We start from the raw sequence: 18,735 nt of genomic DNA on the forward strand, positions 1-18,735 counted from the left end.
GTCGCTGTAAGTGGTTCATATCTAGTGACTAACGCAACTTAGTGGAAATGGCTGAACGAAATATCAGCAGTAGAAAGATCTTTCCGGAAACCATATTATCGATCAAATAGTAAGCGATGAGGGTAAAAAAAATGCTCTGATTTGTTGTGAGATTATTATCTCAAGATTTTCTAAAGTAATTGAAGCTATAGTTGCCGACCACTGAATGGTCTCTTCCTTTTAGGAGCTGGCCTTTAACTGTCTTTATCCATGTTGTAAATGCTGGGCAATGACGGTAGAGACGACGCCAGCAGTTGTGTACTGCTGGGGGTCAGTTTGGCAGTACACAATATGGCACCTGAGCAGTTTGGCAACATGACGGCCTTACGTTTCTTCACTACACTTGTAAGCTACGTCATCGAATCAGTTTAAGCTAATGCAAATCTCAGGTACCTACCACAGTATTAGGAACTATGAGAAAATCCACTGGAGCTCTCAGGTACTTAAATCCACGACCAACGGACTACCAGCATCAACCTCTACCTCTCTACCACCCTGACCAGCCCCTTGGTGGCCGGGTCGAGTCACCTAAGGGTTCCAGGTGATTTTAGCATTGCTATATATATTGTTATTGTGATTTTTTGTGTAATTAGGTACAATATCTGTGTACACTGTTCAAGTGGGACTCCTCTGTGGATTGTGGTTCTCTTGTGCAGCTCACAGAGTAGCGATGTCATTGGTCGTGAGAATCTAACAGTGCTAATGAAGCAATTAATTCACTCAGGGTCCTCATCAAGTTGATAAAAAGTGGTTAATGGCTGTTAGTTATTAGTGTTGAAAGGCCTAGGAGCTATTATAGTGTTGATGAAATTTATCATAATAACCTATGGAATGGGTTCCAAAACTCACATCATAAAAATTAACATAGTTCGATGAATAAACTTACTCACTAATACATGGATGCTTGAATTTACTCGTGACTGGTGTCAATCAAATCATAATGGCGCTAGAGATACATAGCTCATCTAGCTAAATGATAACGGTTCCCACTGGAACAACTTCACCTAACAATCAGGGACAACCCATCATTAACTCGCCTCTTCAATCACTTGCGGTAATGAACCAGGACACTGGAGTTTACCGACGATTGGGCAATGGTAATACATGCGCTATAAATCTCAATACCTCGCCAATCGGACAAGTAATTGGCATGCACAATTATTACTCAATAATCAGTAGTTAGCTATATGTGAACGTACGCTTAAATTAAAAAATGTCACCACGAACTTCCATTAAAGCTTTGTTGACGTACTACGTTAACAAGTACGTGTTAACTGTCTTTACCTCGTCTTTGATCTGTCTAAGTATTTGGGTTGGGGAAAAAGATTCATGGTCAGCTGCTCGCAGAGAGATACTCTTGCAGTAAAGCCTAATCTGTACTTACGGTGCCCGGGTCCTCGTTCAGGCACATTCACCTACTCAGGTACTCAATCGTAGTGGTCTCCTTGGTACAGCCGCATGCGGCAGTTTTGTCAAGACGATACTTAGGTGAATAAAACACTCTCGGTGATATGTGGTAGATAGATAATGAAAAGTTTTTTTTATTTATAAAATAAACACAGAGCATACTAAGGACAATAAAGAACAGACAAAGAACATGAAACAGAAAAGGATAAAAACCAAATAAAACATAATCTTGAACCATGTACAGGATACAGAATATAAAGACAAAAGGGAAGAGAACAAAGAGTACAGAAAAGAACACAGAAAATAAGCTCGCAAACAATCCATTCCCAGGCAAATGAGAAGTACATTACACACCTAAACACACAAACACACACATACAGGGAAAGGCAAAGCAGACCCACATACAGAGAAAGCCAGAAGGGCCCTACAGAACCCAACTCACACAATCACATAACTGGAACATGCTGGAACCGGGGAACACAAACCCGCATCACAAACACGCACGCAACCACCGACACACACGCAACCACCCACACACACGCAACCACCCACACACACCCAACCACCCACCCCACACACACATATATAAGAACATAAAAACAAATGTAAGAAAAAGACAAGGAAAAAAAAAGGACAAATCATTAACAGAACAGAAGCATAAACTACATAAGCTACAGGCTCGCGCAAACAACACAGGAAGCACAACATATAAACACACAAAGGAAACAAAACAGTACAGTATATATAAACCACAAACAAAATATAATGCCCAAATTGGGTGAACCAAAACAAGGATACAAAACATACATATAGCAGACAAAGCAACAAAAACAAAAATACAGGGAGAACACAGTCAAGCACAAGGACTACACATATTTATCCGTGAACTCTTGCGCCGGATAGGGCAAGGGATAAGCCTCCCAAATCAACACTTCATCATCAGTCACCTGACGACCAGGACACACACGAGGCTAAGGCATGAAATCTGGCACCTCATAGATAAACCCCTGTTCTCGCGGCACCCAAATGGTAGAAGAGCACCATTGGATGGTGCCCGTACATCCAAAGTGAGTTCCATAGACTGAGTTTGGAACTCACTACTTAGCACTTCCCCAGAGGCCGAGATCACAGAGAGGGGTCTCGCACTAGGGGGCCCCGTACTGGGAGCCATACTAGGATGCGCACTGGGCATCACACTAGGACACGCACTAGGCTCCTCACCAAGTGTCGCACATGGCGTCGCACTAGGGGGACCCGCAGACGGGCCAGGACGCCCACCACCAAGCACAGGAGCAGAAACCCCCCTCCCCCGGCGCACATCTTTCTTCAACACCTCGACGAGGTCCCGATCACCCAGGGTAACCCCCACGGAGGGGAGCCACGAGCAGGAGGCGCAGGGGCCGAAACAGGAGGCAGCACAGAGCCCCCCACAGCATCATCAACCACCTCGTCACACTCGTCAGCCCACTCATGATGGGGTGACACACTCCTATCCGTCCGAGAATGCTTCGAAACAGGTCGCTGATCGTCGGAACTGTCGCCACCTGCAGGAGGCACCCGAGAAGAGCCCTCGGCCGGCAGTCCCATGGCGGGCTAGATGCAACCTCGTTTGCCAGCAGCCTCGCCGACACTGGGCACTATCCCACACCCCTCAGGGGATATCCGAAGTAGAGACAGGGTACGCAGAGCCAGCGCAGGTGAAAGGGCCAGCACAATTGAGAGAGCCGCAGGGCCGCAGAATCCGGCACAGGAGAAGGAGACGGAAGAGGCAACAAGTTATGGTCTGCCCTGCATGAAAAGCACGCATGGTGTACCCCATGCGTGCATGGGGTACACCATTAGTAAACATGGGGCAAACATTAGGAGCATCGCGTTGTTAGTCAAATGTGGGTTGCATAGCGCGTAGACTTTTATGGTAGAATTAGTCGTTCTTCTAATGCTGTGATGACCGAGGAAATAGTTGTGACTTCGAGATTTTATAAGTTGTATGGTGTGGTGTAGAGGGTCACTCTCTCTCTCTCTCTCTCTGTCTCTCTCTCTCTCTCTCTCTCTCTCTCTCTCTCTCTCTCTCTCTCTCTCTCTCTCCCTCTCTCTTTCTCTTTTCTCTCTCTTTTCTCTCTCTTTTCTCTCTCTTTTCCCTCTCTCTCTCTCTCCCAATTTCGTAATATATGCAACTGTTTTCCCAACTATTGTCTTGTATATAATAACAAAACCCTTATCTAAGTAATATTATGATACATTTGTCTTTTCTGTCCCGTTATTTATTCATGTCGCAATACCTTCATCCATTTCTCTTCCCTCATACATTTCGAAAAGCTTTTTTATGTAAAGTTTTTATTTCAATCATATATAATCTGGCATTTAGTGCTGTCTTTCAAATGACATCACGTTTTTCAAATTTGTCTCTCATCTCATGAGTTGAGCTGCCAAGTGTGTTTTATATCTTCGTGTTCCACAGTTTTTCATGATACATTTTTTTTAATTATTCCTGTGTTTCTCACCTCTTACGTGTACCTCTGGTGTTTGTCCGCTCATTTGATTCTCCATTACTGCTGCATTATAGATTCATTCTCACTGCGCCATATCTCATGTAACAAGGCTTCTGTCTTTCTTCTCCATAATTCCAAGCACTTAGGCTGGACGGTATGGCGGCGGTCTCGCTTCATGCAGGTCGGCGTTCAATCCTCGACCATCCAAGTGGATGGGCACCATTTCTTCCCCTCCCTCCCCCCCGGTCCCATCCCAAATCCTTATCTTAATATCCTGATCACTTCCATGGGCTATATAGTCGTAATGTCTTGGCGCTTTGTCCTAATAGTTCCCTTCCCTTCCCCATAACTCTCGCAACAGATTGCTCATTGCCTCTCTATCTTCCCCGCAGAAATTGCTTTATTGTTCTTCCTCCTGTACCTCCCTCACCCTGTTCACATTGGCTTCTTGTCCCTCAATCTTCTTCTCCATCACCGTAGTATCCATGGTTTCTTGTCTCTATATTCTCCATCACCCTTGCAGCGCAGATGCTCCATCATTCTTCACACGGCACAGTGAAACCCGCAAACTTTCCCAACGTCAGGTCGAGTCCCTGGCGATTTTATAATAGAAACAGATCTCACCTCTCAGTCGCCTCCACTCCCTGTTTCTCACAACCTTTTCAAAGCTTTTCACAATCATTTTTGCGGCGGGATGGCTGGTTCCCTCTCTCCGTTTTTAGCTTGAATGGCTTTCAGCATCCGGCTTATTGGGTCCTGCATTCGTGCCGGAGAGTTTTTAATTTCATTATTTTAGTTTATTTAATAGCCACGCCATTTCCCTCCATTAAGTGGTAGTGGACGGCATTTTAATCCGGCGAGGATGGGTTGTGGGGAATGATGGATGCCATTCCCAGCCTGTGAGTGGTGGTGGGAGTCATTTCTCTTCTGTCAGTGCTAGCGGATGCCTTACTCATCCTGTGAGTAGCAGTGTCGCCCATAGTCAAGTTCTGATTGGCAGTGAACCCCATATCAATGTGGTCAGGGGAAGAGAACTCCATACCCATCTTGTGAGGGGCAGTCCGGATGGCCTTACACGTTTACATTTCCTTTGGATGACGTTCCTTTTCCATTCTTCCATCCCTCACCTTGCGCTCCCTCCCGTCCTCCATCCCTGAACCGTCTATTCCTCCCCCCCCCCCTCTCACCACCCATCCATCCTTCACCCGTCTCCCTCCTCCTCGCCTCTAGTACCTCTCAAACATCTCCCTTTCACCACCTTTCATAAAAATCTCTCTGGTCATAATACCGCCTAATTCAAGTAGGACAAACAATCAAACTGATCAATGTTTCCTCAATAATGGAACGTTTGGCGACCAAAATGTAGTGACTTGGAACACTACAACACAACGACTTGCTGTAGTGTTCCAACTACAGCAAGTTGGAACACACTGAAAGTGAAACACCGATACAGACGAAGAGTCACAATAACGGGGTTAAATGTATGATGATCGCACTACACATATGATGATGATACCACACATATGATGATCAAACTACACATATGATGATCAAACCACATATATGATGATCATACCACACATATGATGATCAAACTACACATATGATGATCAAACCACATATATGATGATCAAACCACATATATGATGATCAAACCACATATATGATGATCAAACCACATATATGATGATCAAACCACATATATGATGATCAAACCACATATATGATGATCAAACCACATATATGATAATCAAACCACACATATGGTGATCAAACCACACACATATGATGATCAAACCACACATCAGAAGATGGAAAAGCGAACGACGTCTCGCTCCGTCTTGGACCACATTCAAGTCGTGTGTGAGACTTGGTAGTTTCTCCCAGTAACTGACACACAACTTGATAATGGTTCAGGACGGACCGAAACGTCGTCGTTTCTCCATCTTCTGATGTGATGTTTGGTCATTAAACTCCAATAACTGAAAATGGTATTCAGTAATTTTCAAGTAAATACAATAACTCACAAATGGGAAATAAACAAAGGATAATGTCTTTTTCTGATGGGGGTTCTGTTTGGCTCGCTCAACACCAAGTGTTCTCATGTCCTTCCACTGTAAGCACTCCTCTCTACAGCTCTGTAAGCTCTGTATCCTGCACACCCCCTGCGGGCTATGTACCTCGGTAACTCTATGATCTCATTCCCTCTGCAGCACTAGGTATTCGTCTTCCCTGATGTTCCATGAGTTCATTTTCCTTGTAGCTCTATGCACTACTTCCACTGCTACTCTACGTACTCCTAACCAGGTGTTCTCTCGCTTATGCTCCTCCCTGCAGCTCTACGCACTTCGGCTACTGATGCAGGGAGATCAGAAATCTCCGAAGGCGAAGATGGCGAACAACTACCGTCCCGTGAAGCCCCTGCACCACAGGACCGTCAGAACCAACATCGACTTCACCAACGCCCACCGGAGTAAGGGCTGTCCCACCATGCACCGGGAGATGTTCTACGCAGGTGAGACATTGATAACTCTCGGTATTCTGAAGATTTTCCTCGACATAGCAATTCCCTCCAGTGTGTGTGTGTGTGTGTGTGTGTGTGTGTGTACTCACCTAGTTGTACTCACCAAGTTGTACTCACCTAGTTGTACTCACCTAGTTGTGTCTGCAGGATCGAGCATTGACTCTTGGATCCCGCCTTTCGAGCATCGGTTGTTTACAGCAATGACTCCTGTCCCATTTCCCTATCATACCTGGTTTCAAAATTATGAATAGTATTTGCTTCCACAACCTGTTCCCCAAGTGCTTTCCATTTTCCCACTACTCTCACGCTAAAAGAAAACTTCCTAACATCTCTGTGACTCATCTGAGTTTCAAGCTTCTATCCATGTCCCCTCGTTCTGTTACTATTCCGTGTGAACATTTCGTCTATGTCCACTCTGTCAATCCCTCTGAGTATCTTATACGTTCCTATCATGTCCCCCCTCTCCCTTCTGCTTTCTAGTGTCGTAAGGCACAGTTCCCTCAGGCTCTCCTCATACCCCATCCCTCCTAGCTCTGGGACGAGTCTCGTTGCAAACCTCTGAACCTTTTCCAGTTTCATTATATGCTTCTTCAGATGGGGACTCCATGATGAGGCGGCATACTCTAAGTCTGGCCTTACGTAGGCAGTGTAAAGCGCCCTAAATGCCTCCTTACTTAGGTTTCTGAATGATGTTCTAACTTTTGCCAGTGTAGAGTACGCTGCTGTCATTATCCTATTTATATGTGCCTCAGGAGATAGATTAGGTGTTACGTCCACCCCCAGGTCTCTTTCACGCGTCGTCACAGGTAGGCTGTTCCCCTTCATTGTGTACTGTCCCTTTGGTCTCCTATCTCCTAGTCCCATTTCCATAACTTTACATTTGCTCGTGTTGAATTCCAGTAGCCATTTCTCTGACCATCTCTGCAACCTGTTCAGGTCCTCTTGGAGGATCCTGCAATCCTCATCTGTCACAACTCTTCTCATCAACTTTGCGTCATCCGCATCTTTAGGTAATTTTGTTTTTCCCATTACTCCTACGCTAAATGGAAACTTTCTAAAATCTTAATGTGTGTGTGTGTCCTTACCTAATTGTGCTTGCGGGGATGAAGCTTCGGCTCTTTGATCCCGCCTCTTATCAGTCAATCAACTCGTGTACAGATTCCTGAGCCTATTGGGCTCCATCATATTTACATTTGAAACTGTGTATGGATTCTACCTCCACCGCTTCACTGTCTAATTCATTCCACTTGTTAACTACTCTGACAGTAAAAAAGTTCTTTAAAATGTCCCTGTGGCTCATTTGTGTACTCAGTTTTCACCTGTGTCCCCTGGTGCGTGTGCCACTTATGTTAAACAAACTGTTTTTATCTACCCAATCAATTTTCAGAGAATTTTGTATGTGATTATCATGTCTCACTTAATTCTTCTGTTTTCCAGCGACGTAAGGTTTAGTTTCCGAAATCTCTTCTCGTAGCTCATACCCCTCAGTTCGGGTGCTAGTCTAGTGGCATACCATTGAACCTTTTCTAATTTAATCTTGTGCTGTACTAGATACGACTCTGCATTGGAGCTGTATACTCAAGTATTGGTCCAACGTATATGGTGTATAAGGATCTAAATAATTCCTTACACAAATTTCTAAAGACTGGTCTAATGTTGACCAACCTAGCAAATGCCGTGGATGATATCCTCTTGATGTGGGCTTTAAGGGACAGGTCCGATGTGATATCAACCCCCAGGTCTTCTCTCTCAATGATTTTTGAAGGATTCCATCTCCCAAATGATACCTTGTTTCTAACCTCACGCTCCCTACACCTATCTTCATTACTTTACATTTATTAGAGTTAAGCGTTAATAGCCTTTTGTTGGACAACATCTTCAGTTTGTCCAGGTCAATTGTTGCCTTATGCTGTCTTCATGCAAATATTGAGAGGTATGAGTCTATTCCATCTAGAAGATCATTTACATATATCAATAAATGAACAGATCCGAGTTCAGTACCCTGTGGGACTCTGGTGGTGAAATTTTGCCATTTCAAGGTCTCTTCTCTTACAGTAACTCTTTGCTTCCTTTTTCTCCCTTATCTATTGGAGCACCTACCAGCCACTCCCACCGGTTTCTCCAACTTAAACACCTGCCTAGCATGGGGATAGTGTGTAAAAGGCTTTCCAACAATTGATATAAATGCAGTCTGCCCACCCTTATCTTTCTTGCCTAATCTTTGCCAATTGGTTGTGGAATTCTCGTTGACCATTGAGGCAAGATTTGCCATTACTGAATTCATGCTCGGGGTGAGTCGCAAAGTCCCTTCTCTACAGATATGTAACTAGATTTGTTCTCACGATCTTGCATGGTATATATATGTTAGGGACACTGGCCTGTTGCTCAGTACCCCCTTATATGTCGTCTTTTTTGTAAATTGGGTGTACTTTAGCTCTCTTCCACATGTCTGGTAGGTGTCTTGTTTTCACTGACTTACTATACACCATGGAGAGTGGTAAGCAAGGTGCTTCTACACATTCTTTTAGTATCGAAGGAGAGGTGCCGTCTGGTCCAACAGCCTTTTATCGCAGCCAGAGCCTACAGATGCCTTCTAACCTCTTCTCTGGTAATTTCGAACGCTTGCAAAACTGCCTCGTTTATTGCCACCTCTCTTATTTCAGGGACCTCTCCTCGTCTTTCTGTGAAGACCTGGAATCTCTTGTCGAGTTTTTCACGCACCTCTTTATCTTTCTCTGTGTGCCTGTCCTTACCCGTTTTCAGATTCATCACTTGTTCTTTCACTGTTTATTTCCTCATGATGTGACTATGGAGCAATTTTGGGTCGGTCTTGGCTTTATATGTTATGTCATTTTCATATTGTCTCTCTGCTCCTCTCCTCACACTGAGGTATTAATTCCTGGCCCCTCTGGTATCTCCCCTCTCCTCTTTGGCGTTCTGTTCTTTCTGTATTTCCTTCACACCTTTGTATTTAATTAATTGCCTTGCTTCCTCGCATGTCCAATTAATCCATGGATTCTTCTTTTGTGCTGTTTTTTTTTCCTTTTGGACCGGGACAAAATTTCTTACTATTTCTTGAAACTTTTGTGTGACATAATCCATCATGTCTTGTTCAGACTTATCTCTGAGTTCTGTTTCCCATGGTATTTCTGTAAGGAATTTTCTCATCTCCCCATAGTTTCCATTTCGATATGCCACCCCTTTCTTTTGTGGTATTGGGGGGTGGAGGGAGAAGTACCCCTGACTCATCCAAATACTCAAATGTCAGTACAGTGTGGTCCCTCATTCACATGGGGGCTTCCTACTTAACTTCCCTCATGTCCAGCTCATTCAGGATGAATATCAGATCGAGTCTAGCTTGGCCATCTTCTCTCATTCTTGTGGATACCTTGACGTTTTGGCTCAGGAAGTTTCTTGTTGCCACGTACAGTAGTTTACCTCTCCAGGTTTCTGGTCCTCCATATGGGTCTCTATTCTTCCAGTCTATCTTCCCGTGGTTTGACCATTCTGGATCAATTTCAGGAACTGACGGCTGAGTGGACAGCGCTCGGAGTTTGTAGTCCTAAGCGTCAGGGTTCTATCCCCGGCGAAGGTGGGAAAAAATGCCAGTTTCTTTCACCTTGATGATAAAACTATCATTTCTTTCTGGGTGCTTTCACCCTGTTTTACTGCTGTTCACCTAACAGTAAATATGTACCTGGGCGTTAAACAGCTACTATGGGCTGCTTCATGGGGATGTGTGTGTGTGTGAAAATTAGGATTAAGGACTTGCCCAGAACGTTATGAGTGCTAGTGGTTGTACAAGAATGTAAAAACTCTTGTATATATATATTTAAAAAAAAAATCAAGCAACAGTAGCTGCTCTCTCTATAATATTAATGGTAGCCACGTTGTTTCTATCATATTCCTTTTTAGGTCTTCTGTAATTTGGTGAGGTCTATATATTACTACTACTGTTGTTTTTTTGTTCTCCATTTGCCATGGTTCCTGTTATGTAGTTTCTGAACTCATCATAGCCTGGTATTGCCATCCTGTTAAAACTGCAGTCTTTTCTTATCAGGAGAGCCACTCCTCCAACTCCTCCTTCCCAGTCTTTCCTTACCAAATAGAGTTCCTATGGAATCACTGCAATTGTAATAACTTTTCTTAATTTTGTTTCTGTGACTGCTATTATGTCTGGGTTTTCTTCTTGTGCCTTTTCTCGACGTTCACCTGTTATATTTATGAACATGATTCTGAGTGTGATTTATTTGTGTGTGTGCTCACCTATTTATTCCAGTAGGATCGAGCTTTAGTTCCTGAAACATGTCTTTCCGTTAATAGTTTGTGTGACGTAATGACTCCGAGCAATTTTTCTTTCTTATCTCCATTTTATATTATAAATGGATTCATCGTCTATAACTTGTGCATATACATCTTTTCTTTTCAGTCTTTTTTCCTACTACCCTTATGTTAAAAATATATTTTACAATCAATGTAGTTTATCTTCCTGTAGCTTTCATCAATTCTCTCTTGATTAATTAACTGGTAATCATTTTTAACATTTCTATTATAACTTGCTCAATCCTACTAAGTACCTTATATGTCTCTGTCATCTCTTCTTTCTCCATACTCTATTCTAGCGACGTTAGGTCTAGCTTTTTCAGGCTTTGCTCCTACCCCATCACTCTTAGTTTTTGGATGAGCCGAATTGAAAACCTGTTTTTGAGGTTGTGGCTGCACGATGAGGCAGCATATTCTAGGACTTGTCTTACGTGCGTGTGCACACTAATATAAATGTTTCACTAAAAAAGAAGCTTGTGTTTCTCGAAAGCTGTTCTGGATATTTTTTTCCCTCAATGTGTACCGTCCTGGTCACTTGTTCCCCCTTTTCATCACTTTACACTTACTGATGTTAAAATTCGGTAGCCATTTCTCGAACAAACTCAGCAGCTTCACTAAAGACTGTTTTGAGTATCTTACAATTTTCATCTTCCTCAACTCTTCTCATGACTTTTGCATCGTCTGTGTACATCAACATTCAGTACTTAACTCCCAAAGTTAGGTCATTAACATTAATATGAAATAGCAACAATCTATAAGGGCCAGTCCGCCACTCGCCCTCTCACTGTGACTCTGACTACAGTTTACTAGGTACTCTCCCTTCCATTTCTGTCCCCGTCATATCCCAATTCCTTATCCTGATCCCTTCCAAGTGCTACATAGTTGTGATAGCTTGCTGCTTTTTCCTGACAGTTCCCTTCCCTTCTTCCATTTTAGTGGTCTTCCACTTCCTCCCCTTCCCCCCCCCCCCCTTTCACCTCATTATTGTGCAGTACTTTCTTTTGCAGAACCTTTTGTCAAAAAGTTTTAGCAGTGCAGAAATATGTGATCCTCCTATCCATCTATGCCTTGTTTTTTAATATAATCTTTGAACTCCAGCAGGTTCGTTAGGCATGATTTCCCTGAGGGGTCTTAGAGGCAGAAAGGGGTCTGTTGGTCAGAGGGGGTTTGTGTGTGTGTGTGTACTCACCTATTTGTGTTTGCGGGGGTTGAGCTCTGGCTCTTTGGACCCGCCTCTCAACTGTCAATCAGCTGTAGTACAGGTTCCTGAGCCTATTGGGCTCTATCATATCTACACTTGAAACTGTGTATGGAGTCAGCCTCCACCACATCACTGCCTAATGCATTCCATTTGTCAACTACTCTGACACTAAAAAAAATGCTTTCAAATATCTCTGTGGCTCATTTAGGCACTCAGTTTCCACCTGTGTCCCCTAGTGCGTGTGCCCCTTGTGTTAAATAGCCCGTCTTTATCTACCCTGTCAATTCCTCTGAGAATCTTGTACGTGGTGATCATATCCCCCCTAACTCTTCTGTCTTCTAGCGATGTGAGGTTAAATTCCCGTAGTCTCTCCTCGTAGCTCATACCTCTCAGCCCGGGTACTAGTCTGGTGGCAAACCTTTGAACTTTTTCCAGTTTGGTCTTATGCTTGACTAGATATGGACTCCATGCTTGGGCAGCATACTCCAGGATTGGTCTGACATAGGTGGTATACAAAGTGTATACAAAGTTCTGAATGATTCCTTGAACAAGTGTCTAAATGCCGTTCTTATGTTAGCCAACCTGGCATATGCTGCTGATGTTATCCTCTTGATATGGGCTTCAGGAGACAGGTCTGGCGTGATATCAACCCCCAAGTCTTTCTCTCTCTCTGACTCATGTAGAATTTCATCTCCCAAATGATACCTTGTAACTGGCTTCCTGCTCCCTACACCTATCTTCATTACATTACATTTGCTTGGGTTAAACTCTAACAACCATTTGTTCGACCATTCCTTTAGTTTGTCTAGATCTTCTTGAAGCCTCAAGCAGTCCTCCTCTGTCTCAATCCTTCTCTTAACTTTGGCATCATCAGCAAACTTTGAGAGGAATGAGTCTATACCCTCCGGGAGATCGTTCACGTATATCAGAAACAGGAAAGGACCGAGTACAGAGCCCTGTGGGACTCCACTGGTGACTTCACGCCCATCTGAGGTCTCACCCCTCACTGTAACTCTTTGCTTCCTATTGCTTAGGTATTCCGTTATCCACTGGAACACTTTACCAGTTACTCCTGCCTGTCTCTCCAGCTTATGTACCAGCTCTTTATGGGGGACTGTATCAAAGGCTTTCCGACAGTCCAAAAAATGCAGTCTGCTCAGCCTTCTCTTTCTTGCCTAATCTTTGTCACCTGATCGTAGAATTCTATTAACCAAGTAAGGCAAGATTTACCCTCCCTGAACCCATGTTGGCGATTTGTCATGAAGTCCCTTCTCTCCAGATGTGTTACTAGATTTTTCTCACGATCTTCTCCATCATTTTGCATGGTATACAAGTTAAGGACACTGGCCTGTAGTTCAGTGCCTCTTGTCTGTCACCCTTTTTGTATATTGGGACCACATTAGCCGCCTTCCATATTTCTGGTTGGTCTCCCGTCTCCAGTGACCTACTATACACTATGGAGAGTGGCAAGCAGAGTACCTCTGCACACTCTTTCAATACCCAAGGTGAGATCACGTCTAGACCAACAGCCTTTCTCACATCCAGATCCAACAGGTGTCTCTTGACCTCATCTCTCGTAATTTCGAACCCTTCCAAGGCCCCTGGTTTACTGCCCCCCCTCTCCTAGCGCAGTGACCTCACCATGTTCTATTGAGAAGACCTCCTGGAACCTCTTGTTGAGTTCCTCACACACCTCTTTGTCATTGTCTGTATACCTGTCCTCGCCTGTTCTACGCTTCATTACCTGTTCTTTCACCGATGTTTTCCTCCTGATGTGACTGTGGAGTAGCTTTGGATCGGTCTTGGCTTTGCTTGCTATATCATTTTAATAACTTTTCTCTGCTTCCTTTCTCACACTTACATACTCATTCCTGGTTCTCTGGTATCCCTCTCTGTTTTCTTGTGTTCTGTTATTTCGGAAGTTCCTCCACGCCCTTTTGTTCAGTACCTTTGTTTCCATACATGCCCTGTTAAACCATGGATTCTTCTTTTGCTTCTCGGATTTTTCCCTTTGGGCCGGGATAAACCTGTTTACTGCCTCCTGACACTTTTGGGTGACATTGTCCATCATATCTTGTACAGACTTAGCTCTGAGGTCTGTGTCCCATGGTATCTCCCTTAGGAAACATCTCATCCCCTCATAATTCCCCTTTCGGTATGCCAGTCTTTTGTTTTCTAGTTCTTTTTGGGGGGAGATAAGTCCTAGCTCTACCAAGTACTCAAAGATCAATATACTGTGATCACTCATTCCTAAGGGCGCCTCCATCTTAACCTCCTTTATATCCCACTCATTTAGGGTAAATATCAGATCAAGCAAAGCTGGTTCATCCTCCCCTCTCATTGTTGTCGGTCCCTTGATATGCTGGCCAAGAAAGATTCTTGTTGCCGCGCGTCCAGCAGCTTAGCTCTCCATGTATCTGGTCCTCCATACGGGTCTTTGTTCTCCCAATCAATCTTCACGTGGTTGAAATCCCCTCATTATTAGTAGTCCAGTGAGTGTGTGTGTGTGTGTGTGTGTGTGTGTGTGTGTGTGTGTGTGTGTGTGTGTGTGTGTGTGTTTATGTACATATATAAAGAGAGAGAGAGAGAGAGAGAGAGAGAGAGAGAGAGAGAGAGAGAGAGAGAGAGAGAGAGAGAGAGAGAGAGAGAGAGAGAGAGAGAGTATTGTATCTGCAAATGCGTTTTATGTTTATTTGAATATGTAATTTATTCGTGTATTAACTGTCAAAAATGTTGAAATGCTTTCGAGAACCTAAATATTGTCACAAAACTTTAATACCTAACGTCATGAGCAATGAAGCACAGATCAACAAAAAATGAATATTACCCGTCGCAAACACAAGCTTAAAGAGATTAAAAACTATTAAATCGCAGCGTAAACACATGCAAACGACCCCTGACACGGCTGAAAGTTTGGAAATCAGCGTCTGTCAACCACTCTAAACGCCCTTAAGAAAGCTCTCAATATAAGCCTACCGCCCGGCCGCCAATTTATGGCCTTCTCGCCCTAAAGCTCTTGAATAATAAAGGTCATTATAGCTAACGCAGCCGCCGTCCCTCTGTGTTTTACGAGGCAGTTTTTTTAGCGCGCCAACTTTTAAACAGCTTAGGTAACTCCCTGGGATCATGTGCTCGGTGGCCCAACCGCCCCAACTCTCTCCTGTTATCACCAGCGTATGAGACCTGCTTCTCTCACCATGTTTAAACTTCTAAAAAAAAGCTGAAAAAAATGGTTTTAATAAGACTTGTAGATGTTTTTTGCGTGTCTTTTTATACGCTTATATATTAGGGTTTTTATATTTATGAGGCTCATAGTAAAGGCATATATATATTTCCTCGATGAAATAATATTATTACTGTCAAATTATAAAACATTTATTTCTTCATTTGCTTTATTTGTTTGCTGACATAAAGAAATGTTATCCGTTACTGAGTTGGTCTGATCTACAGACCAACTATGGCCTGGCCTTATCTATTGCTTTGATCTACAAATAAATGTTATTAATTTAATTTCAGGAGTGAAAATTGTTCTTCAGAAATACCGAAATATACTAAGTTACAATTTAACATAATTAAAGCCATAATTAAGCTCTATTATGATCAATATAGTTAAATATGTATTGAAAGATAACCATAAAACTATAGGAACTTATGGTATAATCAACATAACTATTACACGTTGGTGTATAACCACATGTATATATATATATATATATACATATATATATATATATATATATATATATATATATATATATATATATATATATATATATATATATATATATATATATATATATATATATGTCGTACCTAGTAGCCAGAACGCACTTCTCAGCCTACTATGCAAGGCCCGATTTGCCTAATAAGCCAAGTTTTCCTGAATTAATATATTTTCTCATTTTTTTTTTCTTATGTAATGATAAAGCTACCCATTTCAGTTTGTATGAGGTCAATTTTTTTTATTGGAGTTAAAATTAACGTAGATATATGACGGAACCTAACCAACCCTACCTAACCTAACGTAACCTATCTCTATAGGTTAGGTTAGGTTATGTAGCCGAAAAAGTTAGGTTAGGTTAAGTTAGGTAGGTTAGGTAGTCGAAAAACAATTAATTCATGAAAACTTGGCTTATTAGGCAAATTTGGCCTTGCATAGTAGGCTGAGCAGTGCGTTCTGGCTACTAGGTACGACATATATATATATATATATATATATATATATATATATATATATATATATATATATATATATATATATATATATATATATATATATATGTTGTTAATATGACCGAAAAAGAAAGATTAATAATTCTAACACGAATTTTCTCAATATTTCTTATGTTTCTTTTTATTGTCGATGGTAATAGAAAAATCAATTCTCCAAAATTTATTTTTATTTCTAGTCTGACGCGACGCTTGAACGCGTTTCGTAATAACTTATTACATTTTCAAAGACTTTAGTTTACACACACACAACTGTAACCTGAAAACACTAAACAGAGTTTTACTTAATGCTAACATTAAACAGCTTGTCTTATATACTCGCAGTTGGGTGAGGTGATATGTTGCAACAGTTTTGCATGAGGTGAACAAACTTATTACCACCGACAGTGAAGAAAAACATAAGAAATATTGAGAAGATTCGTGTTAGAATTATTAATCTTACCTTTTCGGTCATATTCAACAACATATGTGTACAAGAAAGACTGCTACCAAAATATACTAATAGTAAAAGGCTGTATATACGAATACGTACAAGTATTCGCTTCTCCTACCACCCAACTTTGTATTATTTATATTGTACGCTTTATTATATATAACTTTTCTCATTTTTTCTCTTGCAGCACGCCAGTGGCCCAAGCTATAGCCGGATACCTTCTTGTAGTGAGCTTCGTAACGCACCTAGTGAACCCATCTCCCACTCCCTCCATGACCCAGCCCCAGTGCCACACCGGATCACCCGTGTCACACGCCATCTCCCCTCTGCCACACTGCGTCTCCCGTCACCGGCGATAGAGAAAGACGGTAGCTGTGGCGCAGCGGGACAGCGTGCGTGAGGAGGAGAAAATAGAACTAATAGAAGAAAGGGATAACGAACGGGGAACAGACAAAAATGAATGATTCGAGGCTCGGTGGACGAGTGTAGGTAGTGTTGGGAGCAGCTCGGTTTGCTTCTTCTGTATATATAGAGACAAGGCTGGTGTTGTGATCCTGGGAGCAGGCGAGTAACGGGATGGTGTTCATGACCTTAGCCCGTATATTAGTGTTCTTCAAGAGGTTCTGATGATGATGTGTGACAAGGGCACGAAGGCAGTTGTTCCGGGATACGTCACGCAGTGTTAAACATTAGAGTTTAAAATATCGCAAAATCTAAAGTTATTAAGAAAATTCCGTTAAATACAATGACAGAAAAATTCAGTTAAGAACTAGCGGCACATTCTATGTGTAAGAGATAAGAAAAATCAGAAAGAAAGTGAAAATTCTATACTAAACTAACAAGGTTCGTGTTAAAAAAAATTTGCTTGCTTAATTAACTGGTAAATATTATTCTTAATGTACATATAAGTTTTACACAGTGACTCTCCTTACCAGTGTAGTCTGTTCATGATTGATACAGGTTAGACAAGGATGCAGGCAATATATATATATATATATATATATATATATATATATATATATATATATATATATATATATATATATATATATATATATATATATATTTATATATATATATATATATATATATATATATTTATATATATATATATATATATATATATATATATATATATATATATATAAACTGAAAACTCACACCCCAGAAGTGACTCGAACCCATACTCCCAGATGCCACGCAACTGGTATGTACAAGACGCCTTAATCCACTTGACCATCACGACCGGACAAAATGAGGTGATAGCCGAGGCTATTTGAACCACCCCACCGCCGGCACTCGGATAGTAATCTTGGGCATAGCATTTTACCAAATCACCTCATTCTTTGGGGCACACGTGAGGAACACAAATGCGAACAAGCCTGAATGGTCCCCAGGACAATATGCAACTGAAAACTCACACCCCAGAAGTGACTCGAACCCATACTCCCAGATGCCACGCAACTGGTATGTACAAGACGCCTTAATCCACTTGACCATCACGACCGGACAAAATGAGGTGATAGCCGAGGCTATTTGAACCACCCCACCGCCGGCACTCGGATAGTAATCTTGGGCATAGCATTTTACCAAATCACCTCATTCTTTGGGGCACACGTGAGGAACACAAATGCGAACAAGCCTGAATGGTCCCCAGGACAATATGCAACTGAAAACTCACACCCCAGAAGTGACTCGAACCCATACTCCCAGATGCCACGCAACTGGTATGTACAAGACGCCTTAATCCACTTGACCATCACTTGAGTGCCGGCGGTGGGGTGGTTCAAATAGCCTCGGCTATCACCTCATTTTGTCCGGTCGTGATGGTCAAGTGGATTAAGGCGTCTTGTACATACCAGTTGCGTGGCATCTGGGAGTATGGGTTCGAGTCACTTCTGGGGTGTGAGTTTTCAGTTGCATATTGTCCTGGGGACCATTCAGGCTTGTTCGCATTTGTGTTCCTCACGTGTGCCCCAAAGAATGAGGTGATTTGGTAAAATGCTATGCCCAAGATTACTATCCGAGTGCCGGCGGTGGGGTGGTTCAAATAGCCTCGGCTATCACCTCATTTTGTCCGGTCGTGATG

General features: G+C 42.3%; 1 protein-coding gene across 4 annotated transcripts in view; it reads left to right on the forward strand.

Annotated features, from left to right (window-relative positions):
- CARPA (Carbonic anhydrase-related protein A) overlaps nucleotides 1-17,621 on the forward strand; it is a 339,981-nt gene extending 322,360 nt beyond the window's left edge. For all 4 annotated transcript variants that reach the window (XM_045729300.2, XM_069319934.1, XM_045729301.2 and 1 more), the window contains 2 exons: nucleotides 6,273-6,450; nucleotides 16,834-17,621. In XM_045729300.2, the coding sequence (XP_045585256.1) occupies nucleotides 6,273-6,450; nucleotides 16,834-16,856 (201 nt within the window). In that variant the 3' untranslated portion in view covers nucleotides 16,857-17,621. The remainder of the gene's footprint in view (nucleotides 1-6,272; nucleotides 6,451-16,833) is intronic.
- Nucleotides 17,622-18,735: the final 1,114 nt, after the last annotated feature.

The sequence above is a fragment of the Procambarus clarkii genome, chromosome 94 (assembly GCF_040958095.1).
Source record: "Procambarus clarkii isolate CNS0578487 chromosome 94, FALCON_Pclarkii_2.0, whole genome shotgun sequence".
NCBI classification, from domain to species: domain Eukaryota; kingdom Metazoa; phylum Arthropoda; class Malacostraca; order Decapoda; family Cambaridae; genus Procambarus; species Procambarus clarkii.